We start from the raw sequence: 18,397 nt of genomic DNA, 5'->3' as shown, positions 1-18,397 counted from the left end.
CCAAACCATAGGTATACCAAATGGCATCTTATCACGTGTTCCCTTTGTCCACATCCGTAAACCCTCGACACACTGCACACCTTATGAGGGGCCCAAGACTTATTTTGATCACCAAGTTTAACATTGAAAAATGCCAAATAGGTTTGCTCTACAAATGTGCTGATGTTCGCCCTCTGACTGGGAATGGTGAAACTGTCACAGATATAACAAAATGAATCCGTTGTTTAGGCACTTATGAAAAGAAACAGCAGAGCCAGACATTATCTGAAAGAAAGGAAATACGTGTGTAAGTAGAAAAATAAGTTTTGCTTATTCACTACATAGAGCAGTGCACAACCTCTGACCACACTGTCTTGTGTGTAAATGAACAGCCTATACAAATCCATGCTACAGTATTCGCAATAATATAAGCGGTAGAGAAAAAACCTGACGTGATAGAAGAAAACTAACTGCATTTACCTATTTTAGTGTAAATAAGCTTAAAAATTAAAGTCAACAAAAAATTTGTTCAAAATTGTTCCCCAGTATTTATTCTAAACTGGCTCTCCTGAGATGATAATGCAGCTGGAATACTGCAATATCCCCCTGACCTGAAAATAACCTCCTCCCTAATACTGCTGACAATAAAAGTCAGATCTTGTAGTCAACACTTGTTTAGATTAATGTGTGTTGTGATTATATCAAAGGGTCATTTAGGGTTGTCATCTCATACTTGAAAACAGACCTAAACTGAGATTATGCAAACTGCTATTGCTGACCTGGTTCTAAAAATCATGCTTGCCTCGTTGGTATTCTTATCCCGAGGAAGCAGGACATCCCTGTTTGGTTACTTTTAAAATCTGACACATAATTACAGGTTCTGTAGAAGATCATAGAAGTGTAGCAGCATCCCAGGACATATCAGGAACACATGTTATTCCCGATATTGAAGAATTATTTAATTTGTAAAAACCTACCTTCAATTTGTATAAACATGAAGATTTATTACTTCACTACACTGTTTTATCTTGTTGAAAAAAATGAGCGAATTATTATCCACAAGATATTGCAGTGTATTTGTAATGTAGTGTAAGGAATTAAGCATTACCTATTATCACTGCCAGTATATTATCTCTAGATTAGACTTAGCACCTTGGAGTGGTGTGGACAATAGGTGGTGTGGAGAGACAGGTGCTACATGATTAAATGATTGCTGAACAAGCAACTACTCCTAATCGGGTTATTCTTACATCATTAATAAGAACCATTAAAATATCTCTTACCATTAAAATATATGTTATTATCTCAGCAGCCTACTGTATTTGTACAATATTGCTATATCCTCATTGTTGACTCAGCAACATGATATACCTGGAAAGTTCCTATGCATTGTAATTGCTAGTTTAGAAAAACACTGTACCTGGAACACTTTTACAAGAAGAAACCACACCACAAACATTTCTGGCTCAGCAGCACAGTACACCTGGATAATGTTTATGTTACCATATTTAGAACTAGCAGCGTACCGTGTGTGGAATATCTTTATGTACCCATATCCCTGGCTAAGTAGCACACCCCACTAGGCAAAAATAGCATTAGGTATTCATTTGTATACAATCTCTATCCAAGTACATAAAAGCTTAATGGTTACAGTGCTTAATTGGGTTCTATGGAAAAGAACACTATGACTAGGCCACAGTTTTCCTAATAAAGATGCATGCAAAACATGAAAATAATTTTTTTTTTAAATTTCCTTTCCAATGTAATTTTCTTAAGTACACAGATGACCAGGTACTTTCCAGGTAAATTTTGTTACTACAGAATAGTTTGAAGATCCCTTTCATTTTACCCTTATCTGGGAAATTCTTGCCTGTAATTAAATCAAAAGTAAAAATATGTTTCAGGCCACATACATGGTATAGGCAAACAGCCTGCAGGTTTTCAGTATAGCAACAAAATTTGCCTTCCCGTCAGGAACACTGATGCAGCTATTTGTAAAGCTCATTTCTTACACTGCTTCCATGCCTACAAACTTCACAGCATCCAGTTGTTTAGAGTAGATGTTTAAAAGAGTTGCAACATACAGGTCAGAAGTGGTAATCTCCAAGATCATTTCCTTCATAGTAGTAAGGATGGCTGAAGAACAGCTGGGTTGGCTTCAGCAGTTATGAAATGATTTTTGGCATTAATGTTTTTAATAGAAAAATTGAATGACTGCATCATGTCACCGTCTACATGTTTTACCTTAACAGTAGTTAGGTTGCCAAGCTTTTTTTTTTTTTTTTTAACAAAAAGTATAGTTTGTATTCTGGTTGGTTAGTGAGGAAACCAACAAAAGAAAGGAAGTTAGTTGCCCAGCTGGGGTAATGCTTTTGTTTCTTGTCAACCATCTTTTAGGTGATACAAGAACACAAAAATGTAGGGTAAATGGGTTACGTTGGATTGTTGCTTTACTAGAACATTCACTTATCTATATGTACGCTGGTATTTTTCAACTGCTGTTATTTGCCTAGCAATACATGCGGAGACATCTTTGTCTTAAGAAGAAGGGACACCATGAAAATATTTACATTGGATATCTAAAACCATCTATTTTTTTTTTAATAACTTTCAGATTGGATTTTTTTGGTGTTGTGACTAATTTGCTTGACCCTCATAGTGATATTTTGGCTTTGTTTAGCTGTCTCTTTGTACAGTTTTAGCTTTTTTTAATGTTATACTTTTCCATGTTCATATATATTTTTAAGCTTTATTAACCCCCTAACCGCTAAGCCCGTAATTTCTCGCACTAAATATTTTTGCTCTTTTGGTTAACCCCGTATTTTTTCGCCTACACTAAAATCCCCACTTACCTGGTCCCGCTGTGCTAATCCAGCGTCGGTTCCGTGTTCCAGCGTCGGGTCCATGTTCCAGCGTCGTCCTCCAGCGTCGGGTGTCCCTCTCCTTAAAAGAAAAAGCCGGCCGGCTTAGAGGAGAAAGCCAGCTGGCTTTCTTTTCTAAGCCAGCCGGCTTCCTCTCCCTCCTCTCCCTCTCCCTGTCCCTATCCCTGTGCCTCTCCCTGTCCAGCGTCGATCGCTGGACAAAAAAAAAAAAATACTCACCTTCTCCCTCCGCTCCTCCGGACACGTCTTGTGTCTTCTGTGTTCAGCCGGCGAGTGCAGAGACGATCACCGGGGTTTCCCGGTGACGTCGCTGCGTGCGTCGGCGCGGGAGGGAGGCGGGGCGGCAAATTCAAAATTTTGCATTGAGTTCCTTTGTATTGAACTCAATACAAAAAAGCTGTATTGAGTTCAATACAAAGAAATCCTTATATAATATATATATAATTGTATTATATATATATTATATAAGCTACTGTACAGTACATTTTACACTTTTTTTTTTTTTAACTTTTTTAGTTTTTTTTAAAGATTTTTTTTTTTTATGTTTTTTTTATGTTTTATAAAAAAAAATTTAATTATTAAATTTATAAAATTTTGGACATATTTTGGTGAGTTATGCGGTAATTCGGTGAATTAGAGCCTACAATCCAAAATAAATTTCCATGCAAAAAATGTAACACTTTTTGCATGGAAGTTTGGAAAGAATTAGAATACCCGGCATTTGCGTACGCGTCCCTCGGCGATTCCTGATGATGCGCGTGCGTGCACCCGTCGATGAGGGTCGTAGCGGAAAATTCAAATTTTTTGTATTGGATTTAATACAAAGTCCTGTATCCAATCCAATACAAAATAAGAGAAAATATATTTATGTGGTTTTGTCTATAGGTATGTGACGGACACTAGGGAGGTGTTTTAGAAAAATATATTACTATACATTATACCGAATTATCGCATTTTCAGTATTTTTCATTTATTTATGTGTTCTTGTTTAAGCTGATTTTTGTGTTTTTCCTTTAATTTTATTAAAAGTTTTTTTTTTTTTTTTACATGATTGTGTGTTTCAAACATTTTTTATATTCATGATATCTACTAGAACCCTGTTCGGACATATTTCTGTAAGTTACAGGTCTACAATTTAAAAAACAATTCATGAAAACCTGTGACGCTTTTGGAACAGAAATCTAGAAATCAGTGTAACGCTCAGGTGGTTAATAGGCTGAGATTTATTTTTGTCTGTGCACCTTGTGCTGTATGGGAAACTTCAAAAAAGGAAGCCATCTAAAGTTGGGGTATTTGTATTTAATTTTAGATATTTCAATACCAGGTGGCCAGTGAGTGTGTATCATTCATCATGCCCGGCAACTAGCATATTCATTAGGAAAATTTAGCAATAGCAGCCTCTGTTTAACAAATGCTTATTAGAAACTGACAATTAGTTAGCAGACAATTAACAAGTGTTTTCTCTACTGTGGTCATTATCATAAGACAAGCGGGCATTCTACAGTAGACAAACACGATTCTATCAACACATATAAAAGTCTCCACCTACTTCCGGGTTGTCATAGGAGCGCCTTGTTTATACATCATCAGCCTGCGCTATCGGACGCTTAGGAGCCAGTGACGCGTGAGTACGTGGCGCTGACGTGAGCGAAACCCCGGCACAGACGAGGTTTGCATATTCGGCCGGTGAAGCAGAAGAGGAGTTTTAAGGAAAAGAACCGTAAGTGTTTGTAATGGAAGACAGAGCTGGCACTTTATGACAAGGAACATGTGCGACCAACGGACACGGCATATTGGAATACCGGGGGGGGGGGCTGTCATTATTATACAGGCAAGTGACGTCATAGCCTGGGGCCACCGGTGAAGAGCAATTGGTTATGGGGGCTGTGTGTTATGATGTCAGCTCTGGTCAGTCCCCATGAGGGGGGGCTGCAATGCTCCCACTTGTTGCTACTCCCCACCCTAACACGCACCCGACCAGTGTATTCCCAGGGTCATATATTACTGCCATGGAAGTTACCGGGAGAAATGTCAACTGAATTCTTACCATCATTTCCTGGCTGGCATTGCAGCTTACACGAGAATGTGTACTGTTAGTAATTATTAGAATTGAGACATAAAATAAACATTGTATACACTGTAAAAATATTTTCTCTCTATTTGACTGGATCCATTAGGTATGTGGGGTTATGTTGTCACCACAATATGTCAGCATTCTATGAATCTATCTATGTCTCTGGCTAAAGAAGAAAACAGATTAGCTGTACTTGCTGTAAAATTATTTCCCTGAGGTAATTGAGAGACATCTAATGTGTGTGTGTGGCAGCACTATAAGATTGTAAGTTGTTCTGGGCAGGGTCCTCTCCTCTTCACATGTCACTGTCCGTACACCTATTTATAGTACAGTGCTGCGTTATAAAAAAAGTTTTGGCTTTCGATACACTTTTTCCCCCGTACCTGGAAGTCCTGGGTATTTTTACCTGCTGAACAAGCAAAAAGAATGGGCATGAAAAGAGGAGTGCTAGCAAGATGCCGAGAAGGGGATGGGAGAGATGTGTACATTGCTCCTGCCCTAGACTATGTGAATATTGTGATTTAGATTCAGTAAAACAAGAATTTCTGAGGAAGTATGTGCTGTAATATTTGTGCAAACAGAACAGTGTATGGCTTATTGTTATATCCTCACATGTATAGCATGACATACATGTGGTATGACATATGCTATGACATATGAGCTGCATTATTCACACATGATTATTCTGCAGATTGGACTCTCTATGCCATTGATGAAGATCTGACCTTTGTATTAATGGACTGTTAGCATCAATGAAGTGTTAGAATTGATGGTGCCCTGCCAAATTCAGTGTGTGCTTGTTAGGTCAGTGTGTATCTGTTCAAATGCATTTCATTTGTATTTTGATTAACTGTCAGTGCTGTTTCCTGTTAACTAGAGGATTTGTGTTTCAGTGAAAGAAAACATATTCCACATGTTTTCCTATATGTGTGACTGTAAAATAATTGATACATAGCAGCATCATCAGTAACACGTGTATCCTTTTCACTGGTTCTATCGTTTTTGGAATGTGGGAGGAGAACCTGCAAACTCCATGCAGATAGTGTTCTGGACGAGATTCAAACCTGGGACCCAGCACTACCAAGAGTGCTAATCTCTCAGCCACCGTGCTGCCATGTTAATGAAATTTTTCTTTACTGAAACTATATATACTAGCATACAATCACAGTTCATAGCAACTGTACTGCCCACCACTGTATGGAGTTCTTTGCAATAATTCATCTCGTCAGCAGTTGACTTCTGAGAATTATTTTCCATCCTCTTGGAAAATCAGGTTTCTTGGTGTTTGTCCATTTGTTTGTTTTTCAAGATAAAACAGTTTGTCACGCAAACATGTCTGATCCTCAGCAGATCCGATGAAAAGTCTTTCCATCTATGGCAAATCTTAATTCTGGTTTATACCAACTTTGTAGAGTGTTCACATTGAGTTACTCATGTAATTCTATGCTTTTAGATAGTGCTTTTCTGTAGTAACATAATTGGTTGTTAATTTATTAAACAGCAAAAAAAGTAAAGCAGTTGGAATACAAAAAATTTTTTATGTAAAATTAAAGATATTAGCCAGAACAATTCACTGCTGATTAATGTTTTTGTAAAATGCCAGCAGTGTAACCAATTGTTTAGCATTTGTTTGTTCAGAATTTACTCTATAATTCTCTTGAAATCTTCTCAAAATGGGTCTGTCTGTGGCTTGTCAGATGTTTGGTAATCTTCTGATCATGTAATGTATAGAGGCCATTTAAACTGGAAAAAAAGAAATCACCGGTGTGAATTTTGGGGTGCTATGAGTATATTAACTGAAATGATTTGATGACCAGGTGCTTGAGCATACTAAGAAATAGAATGCTTTGCAAAGAATCATTTTCTGTGTATCTTTTAGCTGGCCCAGGACTCATGAACACTCGTAAACGTCACGGCTCCCGCAACACTGATAACGGAGTTTACGTAGGACCCCCACAGACCCAAGTCCTGCCCTCAACTACTATTGAGGTTTTCTCTCCTGCTCTTCTTCCTCCTCCAACTGACATCATGTCCTGCCGGGACCGCACTGCCGAGTTCATTTCTGCTTGCAAGTCTCTGCGTGGACGCCAGGTTAGTATTTTCTTAAAACAACTCCTGTTTCCTATAAAATATATTTACAAAACATGCAGGTTTAGATTTGTTTTCAGGACAAAGCACTGCAAGTATTTAACCCTTATGCTGTTTAATACCTCGTTATCAAATTCAGATTATCAATTGACAATATACTAAGAGATTGTCCTCCTGATAATTTCTGAATTGAAGTAAGCAAAACTATTAGGCTACGTACACACGTCCAACGGTTATTGCCCGATAATCGGCTCAGGGCGTGTGTAAAGCACCAGTCGTCCATTGTCCAAACGACCGTCCTGGTGGATCCATGGGTGGTGGACGACTAACGATCCTAATGCAAAGGAAGTGGGAGAGTGCGCAGCAGGGTGCCGCTCCATCGCTCCCCTGCTCCCCTCTGCATAGAGCAGAACAGTGCTCTATGTACAGCACTCGTTCATGCATTGTGGAATGCTAGTCATTGGAAAGGATTGTGAAAGATCCTTTCCAACGACTAATATTGCACTTGTGTATGCTGCTGTAGATCAGGTCTGGATATAGGACATATAGTTGCAGACCTTATTAACCATATACTGTGCATAAGTCTGAAGGGAAATGTTGGAAATATCTATAGAGGGAGTATCTACATTTGTGCAGGAATATTACCAGCAGTTATGTGCAAGCCTATAGTAAGACTGTGAATTGTTTTGGTCTAGCCATATTAGACCAATGCAAATCTGGTATTAGGGTTGGGCTGTTTGTTCGATTTCTTAGTTGCTGATAATGAGTGCTAATTATATTGATGGAAGTTAGAATTCAACCCTCCATGTGTGTAATCCACTTCAGTCCCTCAAGAAAGTCACAAAGGAATCAGTGAATTTTGACTTTACATATTATGGGCAGATGTTTGGGGAAATAAATTGGTATGGTAGACCTTTTCACTGCTCGAATGCTTTATTCTTAAGAATGTACTTTCATTACCAGAGTAATCAAATTCATTTTGATAAATAATACTTTAGGTACAGTCTGTTCTCATGACATTTTTTGCTTTACAGAATGGTGTTCAGCTGTCCAACCCCTCTCTCAATGCTGTGAAACAAAGAAGCGAATTTACTCTTATGGCTAAGTAAGAAATACTATTGTGTAATATATGCTTACATTGTTTATTTAAATATCACTGCTAGTGATTATTTGCCAGTATTAAACTAAACGTTCTGTAAGTTTATCACAAGAACAACACTGACTTCAACACCAAAGAGCTTAGGCCTTACAGAAACAAGTTGGCATAGTGAAACTTACAATTTTATCACAGTGCAATTTCATAGGTATGTTAGCAGTCCTTTTTAATGATGGGAATAAAGGCCTGGAAAAGAATTAAGCTTATCAGGTGTACAGCTATAGAAGAACAGAAAGTGACAAATTACCTAAAAAGGACAAAGCTGTCTGCTAAGAACCACTTTCCTTTAGCATTTTTCATTGCAATATTAGTATCCAAGATATACTTAAAACTTAAACTATACTTAAAATTACGAAATCATTTGTGTGGAGACTCTTTTTTTCAGTTTAAATAGATAGTCTAGTGGGAGAATTTCCAACTACCGTGTTTCCCCGATGATAAGGCATCCCCATCAAATAGGCCACCCCCCGATTTTTGCTCAAACAATTAAAATAAAGCACCCCCCGCAAATAAGACCTGATACTGTGTGCCTCCTCGATGCTGGCTGCAGTGCAGAGTGAAACTCAAAGTAACTTCAAAGGGCAAGCAAGCTGCTGATCCCTGCCCTAACAGAGTCTGTTACCCGGCGAGTCAGTGATCAGAAGGGGACAATGAATGGCACATTAGTGATCAGAAGGGGACAATCAATGGCACATGAGTGATTTTCAACAATAAATGTGTACTGTAGTCTTCTTCATGGAAAAATAAGACATCCCCCTGAAAATAAGACCTAGGGCATATTTTGGCATTTCAAAAAATATAAGACAGTGCCTTATTATAGGGGAAACAGGGTAAGAACCACATCCTCTATATACACATTGAATATTTTTTCAGTCATCTATCCATTGCCTGTTTCAGTTTTCTCTAAACAACAAAAAAAAAAAGTATTTTTACATTTTGTCCCCTACAGACGAATTGGAAGGGATCTTAGTAACACATTCAGCAAATTGGAAAAACTGACAATATGTAAGTCTAAAAACTTTTCTTTTTTTATGTATGGAATGGCAACACTTACCTGTTTTCTTTTCTGTTTTCTTTTCTGTTTCCTTGGCCTAGTTTAAGTGCGTTATGTTGTAAAATAGTCATTTAAACTGTGTCTATTCTAATCAGAAAAAAAAAATATTTTGATTTTTGGGCAGTTTGTAATTTTATAATTGAGTTGGTTGAGTATACTTCTGTTTTTGTTGACCCTAGTTTATGGGTCAGTTTACACCCCTTCACCCACATGTGCAGAGCTGATGCAGGAAGATATGCTTACCTGTTTTAGTGCACTGGTCCATTTAACATAGTTTAGAATATATGATATCATATACAAGTGCCTTTTATGAATTGGAGAAGTGGATCCTGAAAACAATGCACTCAAACAGATAAGCACTCACTGCAGCTTTCTTTCCCCCCCTGGGGGAAATTTAACTGCTGCTTTTTTTGCACTATTATTACTAGGAGGAGGAAGAAATAGCGAGGCCTCACTGACCACTGGGGAGAGGGTGCACAGGCAGTTGAACACACTGACAACAGTGGTCTAATCCCTAGACTTCTAAATGGATTTTAAAAATTGGATTTTTCCCAATGTAGATGTCCAACTCTTTTAACAGTGATCTAGTGACTGCTTCCTTGTTTTTTTTATCTTTGATATGATAACTAATATTAAAAATTGAACAGGATGATCTGTCATAGTTATTGTAGTTTGGCAACAACCTATACAGTCATGTGAAAAAATAGGTATACCCCATAAATATTTATTGAAGTTTTCAACCCATGGGCAGATATTAGATCCTATAAAAAGGTTGCCTCCAGATAAAGGTAATATTTATCACATCAATTATGGTTTGAAGATGTTTTGAATCATCAACTCTTTAAACTTTTTTTTACTCTTCATATATGCAACATTTATTTGCCAGATGCTTTTGTTTCCTAATATGTACTGCCTGTTTTTTCCTGCTCAAACACACTTGGATATGATGCAGAATTCATAGGTGAACACATGACTGCAATCTGCCTAAGCCTGGTAACAGCAAATCTGCCCTAAACTAACATTTTCACTAATGTTTTGAGGCTGGTATAAATCGTTTTTTTTTTTTTTTAAACGCTGTCAGATTGCACTAAACATGTCTCCTATACTGTGGCCAGGTAACTTTAATCAGGCCACAGAATCTTAATCTAGAAGGCCTTCTCTGTAGATCCAATGAATATACCATACTATTTTTGTGTATCATTTGTTCTTTAAATATTCAAAAGTCAACAAGCCATACATGACTGCTTTTCTAAAATCTTAAAAGCATATTTTCCTTGTTGGCATTACACATATAGGTATATACTGACCATTTTTTTCCCCCTTAGTGGCTAAAAGGAAATCCCTGTTTGACGACAAAGCAGTAGAAATTGAGGAATTAACGTACATTATAAAACAAGTGGGTAGCCATGGATTATTTGATTATACAATTTTTTGTTCTAGAGCTTATTGTTCTTAATTCTAATCTGCAACTTCATTTATTATGCAGGACATTGGAAGTCTGAATCAGCAGATTGCTCAGTTACAGGCCTTTGTAAGAGCACGAGGCAAACAGAATGGGCGGCATGTTCAAACTCACTCAAACACTGTGGTGGTTTCTCTTCAGGTGAGGTGTTTGAGGAGAAGTATTTATAATCCCAGCAATAAAATGGAAGAAGGGTCAGTGCAGTGCTGTATATCTCAGCCAGTTACTCTGTTGTAGAGTTCTATTATCTTGTCCCAGAATTTATGAATTTCCGGGCACTCACACCATATATGTAGCAAAGAAACCCTGTTGAGTTTGGCAGTACCAACTGCTGTCGGAAGAGTATGAGGACATACGGTGAATATCTGCTGGACATAGGAACCATCTAGAGATAAATTTATAGTTGGTCTCCTGGGCCTTGCATGAGAGGGCCATTTTATGAGTCAGTAAAAAATTTTTTTTCTCACCTCAATTGGGAAATTGGTGTTTCTATTTCGGTTTCCCAGTATTTCGTATAAGTGGGCGCATTATTGGAGGAGGCCCAAGCCAAAATATTGTACTGGGAGATCACGTTTGTTGGTCTATCTGTAGAACTCAGCAATACCTACATTGATGTATGGCTTTCATGTATGGTGTTCATGTTGAGATGGGTTAGCATGAAAAGCATGAAAGATGAAGGCTGTTTGTAGTATAACCAGGCAGTTGGCTTCCAAATCTAGCTCTGGTAAAGCTGTAAAGGCAAAGTAGTCCCTAAAAGGTAGGTTGGATAATATACAAGTCAAAGTAGTATTGTTGGAACACTTCAGTATTTCTTGGGGTATAGCAGTGTTTTCTCCCTTTGTGTTTTGTATGGTCAGAATTTAAATGGTTGCATTTCTTGGATGAAGCTCTCTTGCTAGTAGATGGCTATATTTGTCCCTGTATTAATAATATAGTTTTCGATGTTTGTCTCTATATTTTTGGTGAGCTAAGTTGTAAAGTTGTAATAGGTGTCTCCTGGCTGTAGTCAATTCAGATAACACATGCGAGGACATATGTTTATGCAATCGTTCTAACGACTTCATTTTGTTTATTGTGTTAGTTATGTCCTGTGCTCTGATTTTTTTTCAGCCTTGCCCCCTGTTATATCAGCACCCCCTTTGAACTGCCTTGAGAGCTTCCCATAGAATTGGGAGAGAGGTATGGTCTGACTCATGGCCTTTCAAAAAGTTTTTAACAGTGTCAAGCCCTGCCCCTACACAAACTGAACAAGGAGTTGTTACATTTCCATGTCCATTCTCTAGTTCCTAGGTGGGGAATCTGAAGGGTTAGTGATACCAAAGCATGGTCCTACCAGGGGCTGTAGCTGATTCTGGGTGCCAGTCTAGGATCCTATGACTATGACTAGGATATAGTCTATGCATGAATGGTGGTGTACCCCAGGGTTCAGAGCGGGGATTTTTACTGTTTAACATTTTTATAAATTATAGAGTTTGGGATTAAAAGTACCATTTCTGTGTTTTGCAGATGACGCAAGACTACAGTTAGGTCCATAAATATTTGGACAGAGACAGTTTTTTTCTAATTTTGGTTCTGTACATTACCACAATGAATTTTAAATGAAACAACTCAGATGCAGTTGAACTCCAGACCTTCAGCTTTAATTCAATGGGTTGAACAAAAAGACTGCATAAAATGTTTTTTTTACACAATCACTTCATTTCAGGGACTCAAATATAATTAGACAATTGACTCAAAGGCTATTTCATGGGCTGGTGTGGGCAATTCCTTTGTTATGTCATTATCAATTAAGCAGATAAAAGGCCTGGAGTTGATTTGAGGGTGGTCAAAGGAGTTCTCCATGCAGGTAAAACAAGCCATCCTTAAGCTGCAAAAATTGAAAAAACCCATCTCTTGTCTCCTTACTACTATTCTCTGTCCAACTATTTATGGACCAAACTGTATGTAATGGAATTAGGTCCATACAAGATGTCTATAATCTACAAGCAGACCTGGATGTACTGTTTGGGAAAAGTTGCAAATAAAATGTAATATAGATAAATGTAAAGGTATGCACTTGGGGCTAACAACATGCATGCTTCATACTGTCTAGGAGGGATACATTTGAGGGAGTCAGAAATGGTAAAGGATCTGGGGGTTCTGGTAGATAATAGACTTAATAACAGCATGCAATGCCAAGCTGCAATATCTAAAGCTAGTAAAGTACTTTCTTGAATTAAAAGAGGAATAGACTGCAGAGATGGAGACATAATCCTGCTCCTGTACAAAGCATTGGTTAGACCACATATGAAATATGCAGTCCAGTTTGGAGCACCAGTTCACAAAAAGGACATTGTGGATTGGAGAGAGTGCAGAGAAGGGCAACTAAACTAAAAAAAAAAGAATGGCAGAGCTCAGCCTTTAGGAGACATTTGCCGAACTGAATCTATTCTCCTTTGAGAAGAGACGTTTAAGGGGGATAAGATCACCCTGTATAAATATATAAATGGCCCATATAGAGAACTCTTCCTAATTATACACTTTGAGATCATTACAAAGAACAAGAGGGAATCATTGCATCTGGAGTAAAAGGAAGTTTAAGCTCCAGATAAGGAAGGCATTCTTCACTGTAAGGTCTGTGAAAATGTGGAATCGGCTCCCTCAGGAAGTGGTTACAGCAACTACTATGGATTGCTTTAAGAAAAAGCTGGATGCTTTTCTAGAGGCACAGAATAAATATAACTGGGTAAAAAGGTTTTAAAGTAAAGATAACAGAGACTGTTGATCCGGGGAACACCTGATTGCCTCATGGAATCAGGAAGGATTTTTTTTCCTGTTAAAGCAAATTGTACCAGGGGTTTTTTTTGCCTTCCTCTGGACCAGCTATGTCTCATGGGGTTTTATATTTGGGATATGTTTATTTCCCTAGTGATTGAACTTGGTGGACTCCAATACGGGTCCAAAATCTGAATGGGAAGTGATTTATGAAAGGTTATAGATACCCCTTTTGTTTTGTCTTCAGAATTGGTGCTGTGTATCAAGGTTGTATAGTAGCGGTTAAGTATGGTGGGATCTTTTGAGAATGGAAGTGTGTTTCTTGGAGCATTAAAATGTATATTCTGGCATTATGTTGGCCATACAAGAGTTGAGATCGTTTGGTTTGGATATTAGTCACTTGGTGTCCTAGTATTCAGTAGTTCAACAAAATCAAGGGTGGACCAGTTGGAGGTAGGGAGTTGTGAAGGGTGAGTTCTGGAGGGGAGTTTGGTGTGTTTGTTGATTAGGAGGGGTTATATCTCAGTCATCTATGGGGGTACTAGAAGGTATAAGGTTTTACACTATTTGCTGCCTTTACTGGCAGTGTACCTATGTGGGGGGTAGTCTGGCAGATTGTGGTGGAATGTCTGCAAGTCTTTGGGGATGTACCTACTTTGGGGAAAATCCAATGAGATTCCCAACGTTTTGGGACTCGTGCATTTAGCAGTATAACAAGTGTAGGATCAACAAAGTTATGCAATTAAAAAACAATCCCATAGAAACCCTCCACTGGCCCCCATGTAATTGCTCATCATGGTCATGTCATTATTACATTCTCTGATATTGAGGTATGCGAGTATTGAGAAGAACATTCAACAAATAAGAATAGCTCCCTTCTACTGTGGGGTCATGCCCTCAGCACTCATCGCAATACAATACCATGAAGGGGTCTATTCTGTGATCTAAACAGGACGGCTGCCTCCAGCTCATCCTTGTAGCACACTTTCTCAATATCGCTCAACAAAGGCTCACGATTCCAGGTACTTTTACTTCTTTGGGGTGATTTCTAATCCGGCCATAAGGTCCTTCCATTTTCAGACAAGAAGGCATGTATTTTATTGATTAGAATAAAGGGTTTTAAATATGTAATCTTGCCATACCGAGCCACTCTTTCTTTCCTCTCTTTCTGTTAATAACTAGCTCAGTAATTACCTGAATGGTAACTGTAAACAGTCACCGTGGGATCAATCCTTTACTGTAAGATTACATTCCGCAATGATTGACGGCTCTGCAGAGATCCAGTGTGTACTTGTATAGGTCTGGCAATAGTCATTTTTAATAGCCTTGGCAACTCTGGCCTTTTTCATAATATTTTCTTTGGTTCTGAAGAAATGGATACGGGCTATTACATCCCTTGGGTGTTGAGAATCTTTACCACGTGGACATAGGGTTCTGGGAACTCTATCGATTTCAATGTCCATGTCCGTTAGGATTTGCCAACAAGTTGACAAATATAGGGTAAGCAGCAGTATAAAGCTAAGAACTTGGCACTGTTTCAGCCAATACACGAATCTGAATGTTGTTTCGCCTGTTCTGGTTCCCAGCATCATCTTGGAGCAAGTAGAGCATGTTGATTTGTGCAGCATGACATTCCAATATGGTGGTGTGAGAAGCTATTTAGGAAGATAGGTCTGCTCAAATATTTGTTGCGTGTTTCAGGGATTGCTGTATATGCTGGATTCCACCTTGCAGCTAGCTTCCAGGAGTCCTATACTATGGTCCAAATCTGACCTCATGGGTAGTGCCCTAAGATGGGCCTTCCAGTCCCATTCATCCTCCCTCACCTCACATGATTAGCTAGGCCTGGGGGAGTGCCCCATGTTAAAAGGTATGCTTGGACTGCTTATGGGTGAAGAAGAAGGGCTTGGTACCTGTAAATATGGTGGTGCCTGGTCCCATGGAATCAATGATTCTGGTTTAGGAGATGGGGCTGGTCTCTGTATGGTTGGTGGGTGCTCGCAACGTAGACGTGGCCGAAAATTGAGGCCGCGGCTTTGCGGCCTGGTCACACGCGGCCAGTTCCCGGCTAAAAAGAACCTTCTAGATGTAGAAGTTTCCCCTCCAAAGCGTCCCTTTTGTCTCCCTTTCATTTTTGGACTCATGTGGTGATGTTTTAAAGCACAGATGTGCTGAAGAGATATTGATTTTCCCCCTGCCGGACATGGAGCTGTTCTGGCACGTGTCCTAGTCCTCCATCAGCTGGCCATGATCCCGCCCCCCCCCGTAAATTGCTATTTTTGCATAATATTTGATAAACTTTTTTAGTAATCCAAAGTATAAGGATGAAAACTTCATAATGGAGTTTCTGGGTGAAATCACCATTTAAAATACTGAAAATGGGAAACGTTGCAAGTAAGTGAGAACATTCAGCAGACCCAACATGAGCCAGAGTTACTAGACTTTATCAATCACTGTACTCGGACAGGATTTTATTTATTAAAAAAATTTCTAATCCGCATATCTAGCGATGGTTTTAAAAAGGTTGTTTTATTATTTTGTCTTTCTAGTCAAAGCTGGCATCAATGTCTAATGACTTCAAGTCTGTACTAGAAGTAAGGACAGAGGTAAGTTTTTTTTTTTTTTTTTTTGTCTTTTTAAATTAGTTGAGCTAAATGAGAGAATGTTCTGTTATTTAAGAAAAAAAAAAAAAAACAAAAACCTTTTCCTGGGTCTATCTTAGTGTTTTGAAACTGCATGATCCAACATGCAAATCCACTCTGTTAAGGTCACATAAGGTCATCTTCCAAGGACTCTGTGTAGCACTTTGAGATGTACCATCTAATCGAATAACCATCTAACCTAATAGTCCCTTGCAATGTCACATCCAGTAACCTTGAAGCTCACCAGTACACTGTTACTCACTGTGACTATTTTTTATATTTGTACAGGGTTATAGTCCTTCAATGTTTGGCCAATTTAATAAACCACCACTTCTCCTTGATATACTTATTTTTAACCTTAATATTTTTAAATTTTAGAATCTAAAGCAGCAGCGAAGTCGCAGGGAGCAGTTTTCTCAGGGCCAAGTCTCTGCTCTACCACTCCATCACAAAAGTATGGGTATGTATGTCTAGTATGTAGTGTATTTAAATGTCTTATTTTATAGACTGACACCTTTTCCATAAAGTTGGTTCTTTAATTTTCAGTAGCACTGTTTACTGTTATATCCCTCCTCTTCCACATTTGGCATAATTTAGCCTAGTTTTGCAAACTCACTGTTGCCGTTCTTGTTGTAGGTCCTTCTGTCCTCCTACAAGATGACTCCCGCAGACATGGGGATGTAACAATAGACATGGATTCAAAAGTTAGCCAGCAATTGCAGTTAATAGATGAGCAGGTAAGATAAATGTATTTTTTTGTTTTTAAGAGTGGTTTTAGTACATATATTAATAAACTTCACACTTGCATTTCTGTTAATTTTTTTTAGGATTCCTATATTCAGAGTCGAGCAGACACTATGCAGAACATAGAATCCACCATAGTTGAACTGGGTTCCATCTTCCAACAGCTGGCTCACATGGTGAAAGAGCAGGAAGAAACTATACAAAGGTAATTAACTGAAAGGATAATGAGTGCACTAATTGCTTGTTTCATTTTTTATCTAGCTGTGTGTTATTCAGTTTTTCTAACTCTTTACATATCTTTGCTTTTGTGTGCACAGAATCGATGGGAATATAGAAGAGACCCATCTGAATGTGGAAGCAGCCCACTCTGAAATTCTGAAATACTTTCAGTCTGTCACTTCAAACCGATGGCTCATGATCAAGATCTTTCTTATACTTATCGTGTTTTTCATCATATTTGTGGTCTTTTTGGCTTGAGGCTATGCTCAGAAAATGGTCCACACACACTCCATGCTACCTCCAGCAAGCCCAGTCCTATGAAACAGCAGGAAGATTGCCGTGTTGTCACTTTGTATGCACATGGGTCATGGCTTTGGTGTGAGGGACATAAACTGTGTGTGGTGCTTCCCCCCCCCCCCCCCTTTCCCCCCCCCCCCCCCCTTTTTTTTTCTTTATGGAAGGGGCTGGCCCAACTATGGCACCAGTACAGCTGTTTGGTGCCACTGAAAGGATACCCCAGACATATTAGGTGCACATATTTGGTGGTATAATGAATGATTATAAAGCTGATGACTGTGTATGTGTGCAAAATATATAGTATGCTCACTCACACAGTCAATGTGAAGTAAAAGTGGTGTGTGAGTATTTGTATATTACTTATGAATGGCAGAACGGTTGATGCATACATAAATGTTATGTTATTTGCCAATGTATGTGGAGTGAATGAGTGATAATGTGTTGCCATGATTGAATGAAAGTTGAGATGACATTTCCAACTTGTCTTACTGGAACTCCCTAAAATCAACCTAAGACATGTGAAAGGATCAGCCAGCTTTCTTCTCCTCCATATACAGACTTCCTTCCTATTTTAATCTTTTGTAGGCTGTTTTTGCTTTTAAATTATTAATTATTCCTTAGCATTAAAAATTGCTAATACACAGGTGTAAACTTACCCTGTCTTCAAGGGGAAGGTCCTTCATAGATGGATTAAATGACCCAGGAGAGGTGGTTATATTTTTACACATTCCAGACAACAACCATGGAGGACTCTAACCCCTCTCCCTAAATGATAAAGACTGTGACCTTCATATGATGTACACATTGTATATAATACAGATCGCGGAATAATACACATTTCAGCTAAATGTCTTGTATTTGTCCGGTTTATTTTGTACAGATGTAAAAAAAAAAAAAAGTGCAACATGGGGTTTATTTATAAAGCAGTAATTCTGGCATTCGCTGCGACATTCCCTGTTGGAGAATCCTCCAGGCTGTGTTTTTCAATGGCAGTAACTGATTTTACCCTTGTGATAAAAATCATTTTGTTTATTCCTTTTTTATCC

At 38.5% G+C, this 18,397-nt stretch overlaps 1 protein-coding gene across 2 annotated transcripts; it reads left to right on the top strand.

Annotated features, from left to right (window-relative positions):
• Positions 1-4,428: 4,428 nt before the first annotated feature.
• On the top strand, positions 4,429-17,473 carry STX5 (syntaxin 5). Of its 2 annotated transcripts, XM_072421605.1 has the most exons (12): positions 4,490-4,581; positions 5,627-5,739; positions 6,815-7,026; positions 8,058-8,128; positions 9,129-9,184; positions 10,559-10,629; positions 10,720-10,836; positions 15,999-16,055; positions 16,470-16,551; positions 16,728-16,828; positions 16,919-17,040; positions 17,153-17,473. In XM_072421605.1, the coding sequence occupies exons 3-12, from the start codon at positions 6,829-6,831 to the stop codon at positions 17,310-17,312; spliced, it is 1,035 nt and encodes a 344-aa protein (XP_072277706.1). In that variant the 5' UTR covers positions 4,490-4,581; positions 5,627-5,739; positions 6,815-6,828; the 3' UTR covers positions 17,313-17,473. The 2 variants fall into 2 exon arrangements, with proteins under 2 accessions (XP_072277705.1, XP_072277706.1); XM_072421604.1 differs by lacking the exon at positions 5,627-5,739 and having other exon boundaries at positions 4,429-4,581.
• Positions 17,474-18,397: the final 924 nt, after the last annotated feature.

The sequence above is a fragment of the Pyxicephalus adspersus genome, chromosome 9, assembly GCF_032062135.1.
Source record: "Pyxicephalus adspersus chromosome 9, UCB_Pads_2.0, whole genome shotgun sequence".
NCBI classification, from domain to species: Eukaryota; Metazoa; Chordata; class Amphibia; order Anura; family Pyxicephalidae; genus Pyxicephalus; species Pyxicephalus adspersus.
This window is presented reverse-complemented; position numbering and strand designations above follow the sequence as displayed.

Coding starts and splice junctions, on each gene's coding strand:
- STX5 (XM_072421604.1), top strand. CDS start 6,829: ATGAACACTCGTAAACGTCACGGCTCCCGCAACACTGATAACGGAGTT. Junction 16,056..16,469: donor TACTAGAAGTAAGGACAGAG/GTAAGTTTTTTT, acceptor TTTAAATTTTAG/AATCTAAAGCAGCAGCGAAG. Junction 17,041..17,152: donor CAGGAAGAAACTATACAAAG/GTAATTAACTGA, acceptor TTGTGTGCACAG/AATCGATGGGAATATAGAAG.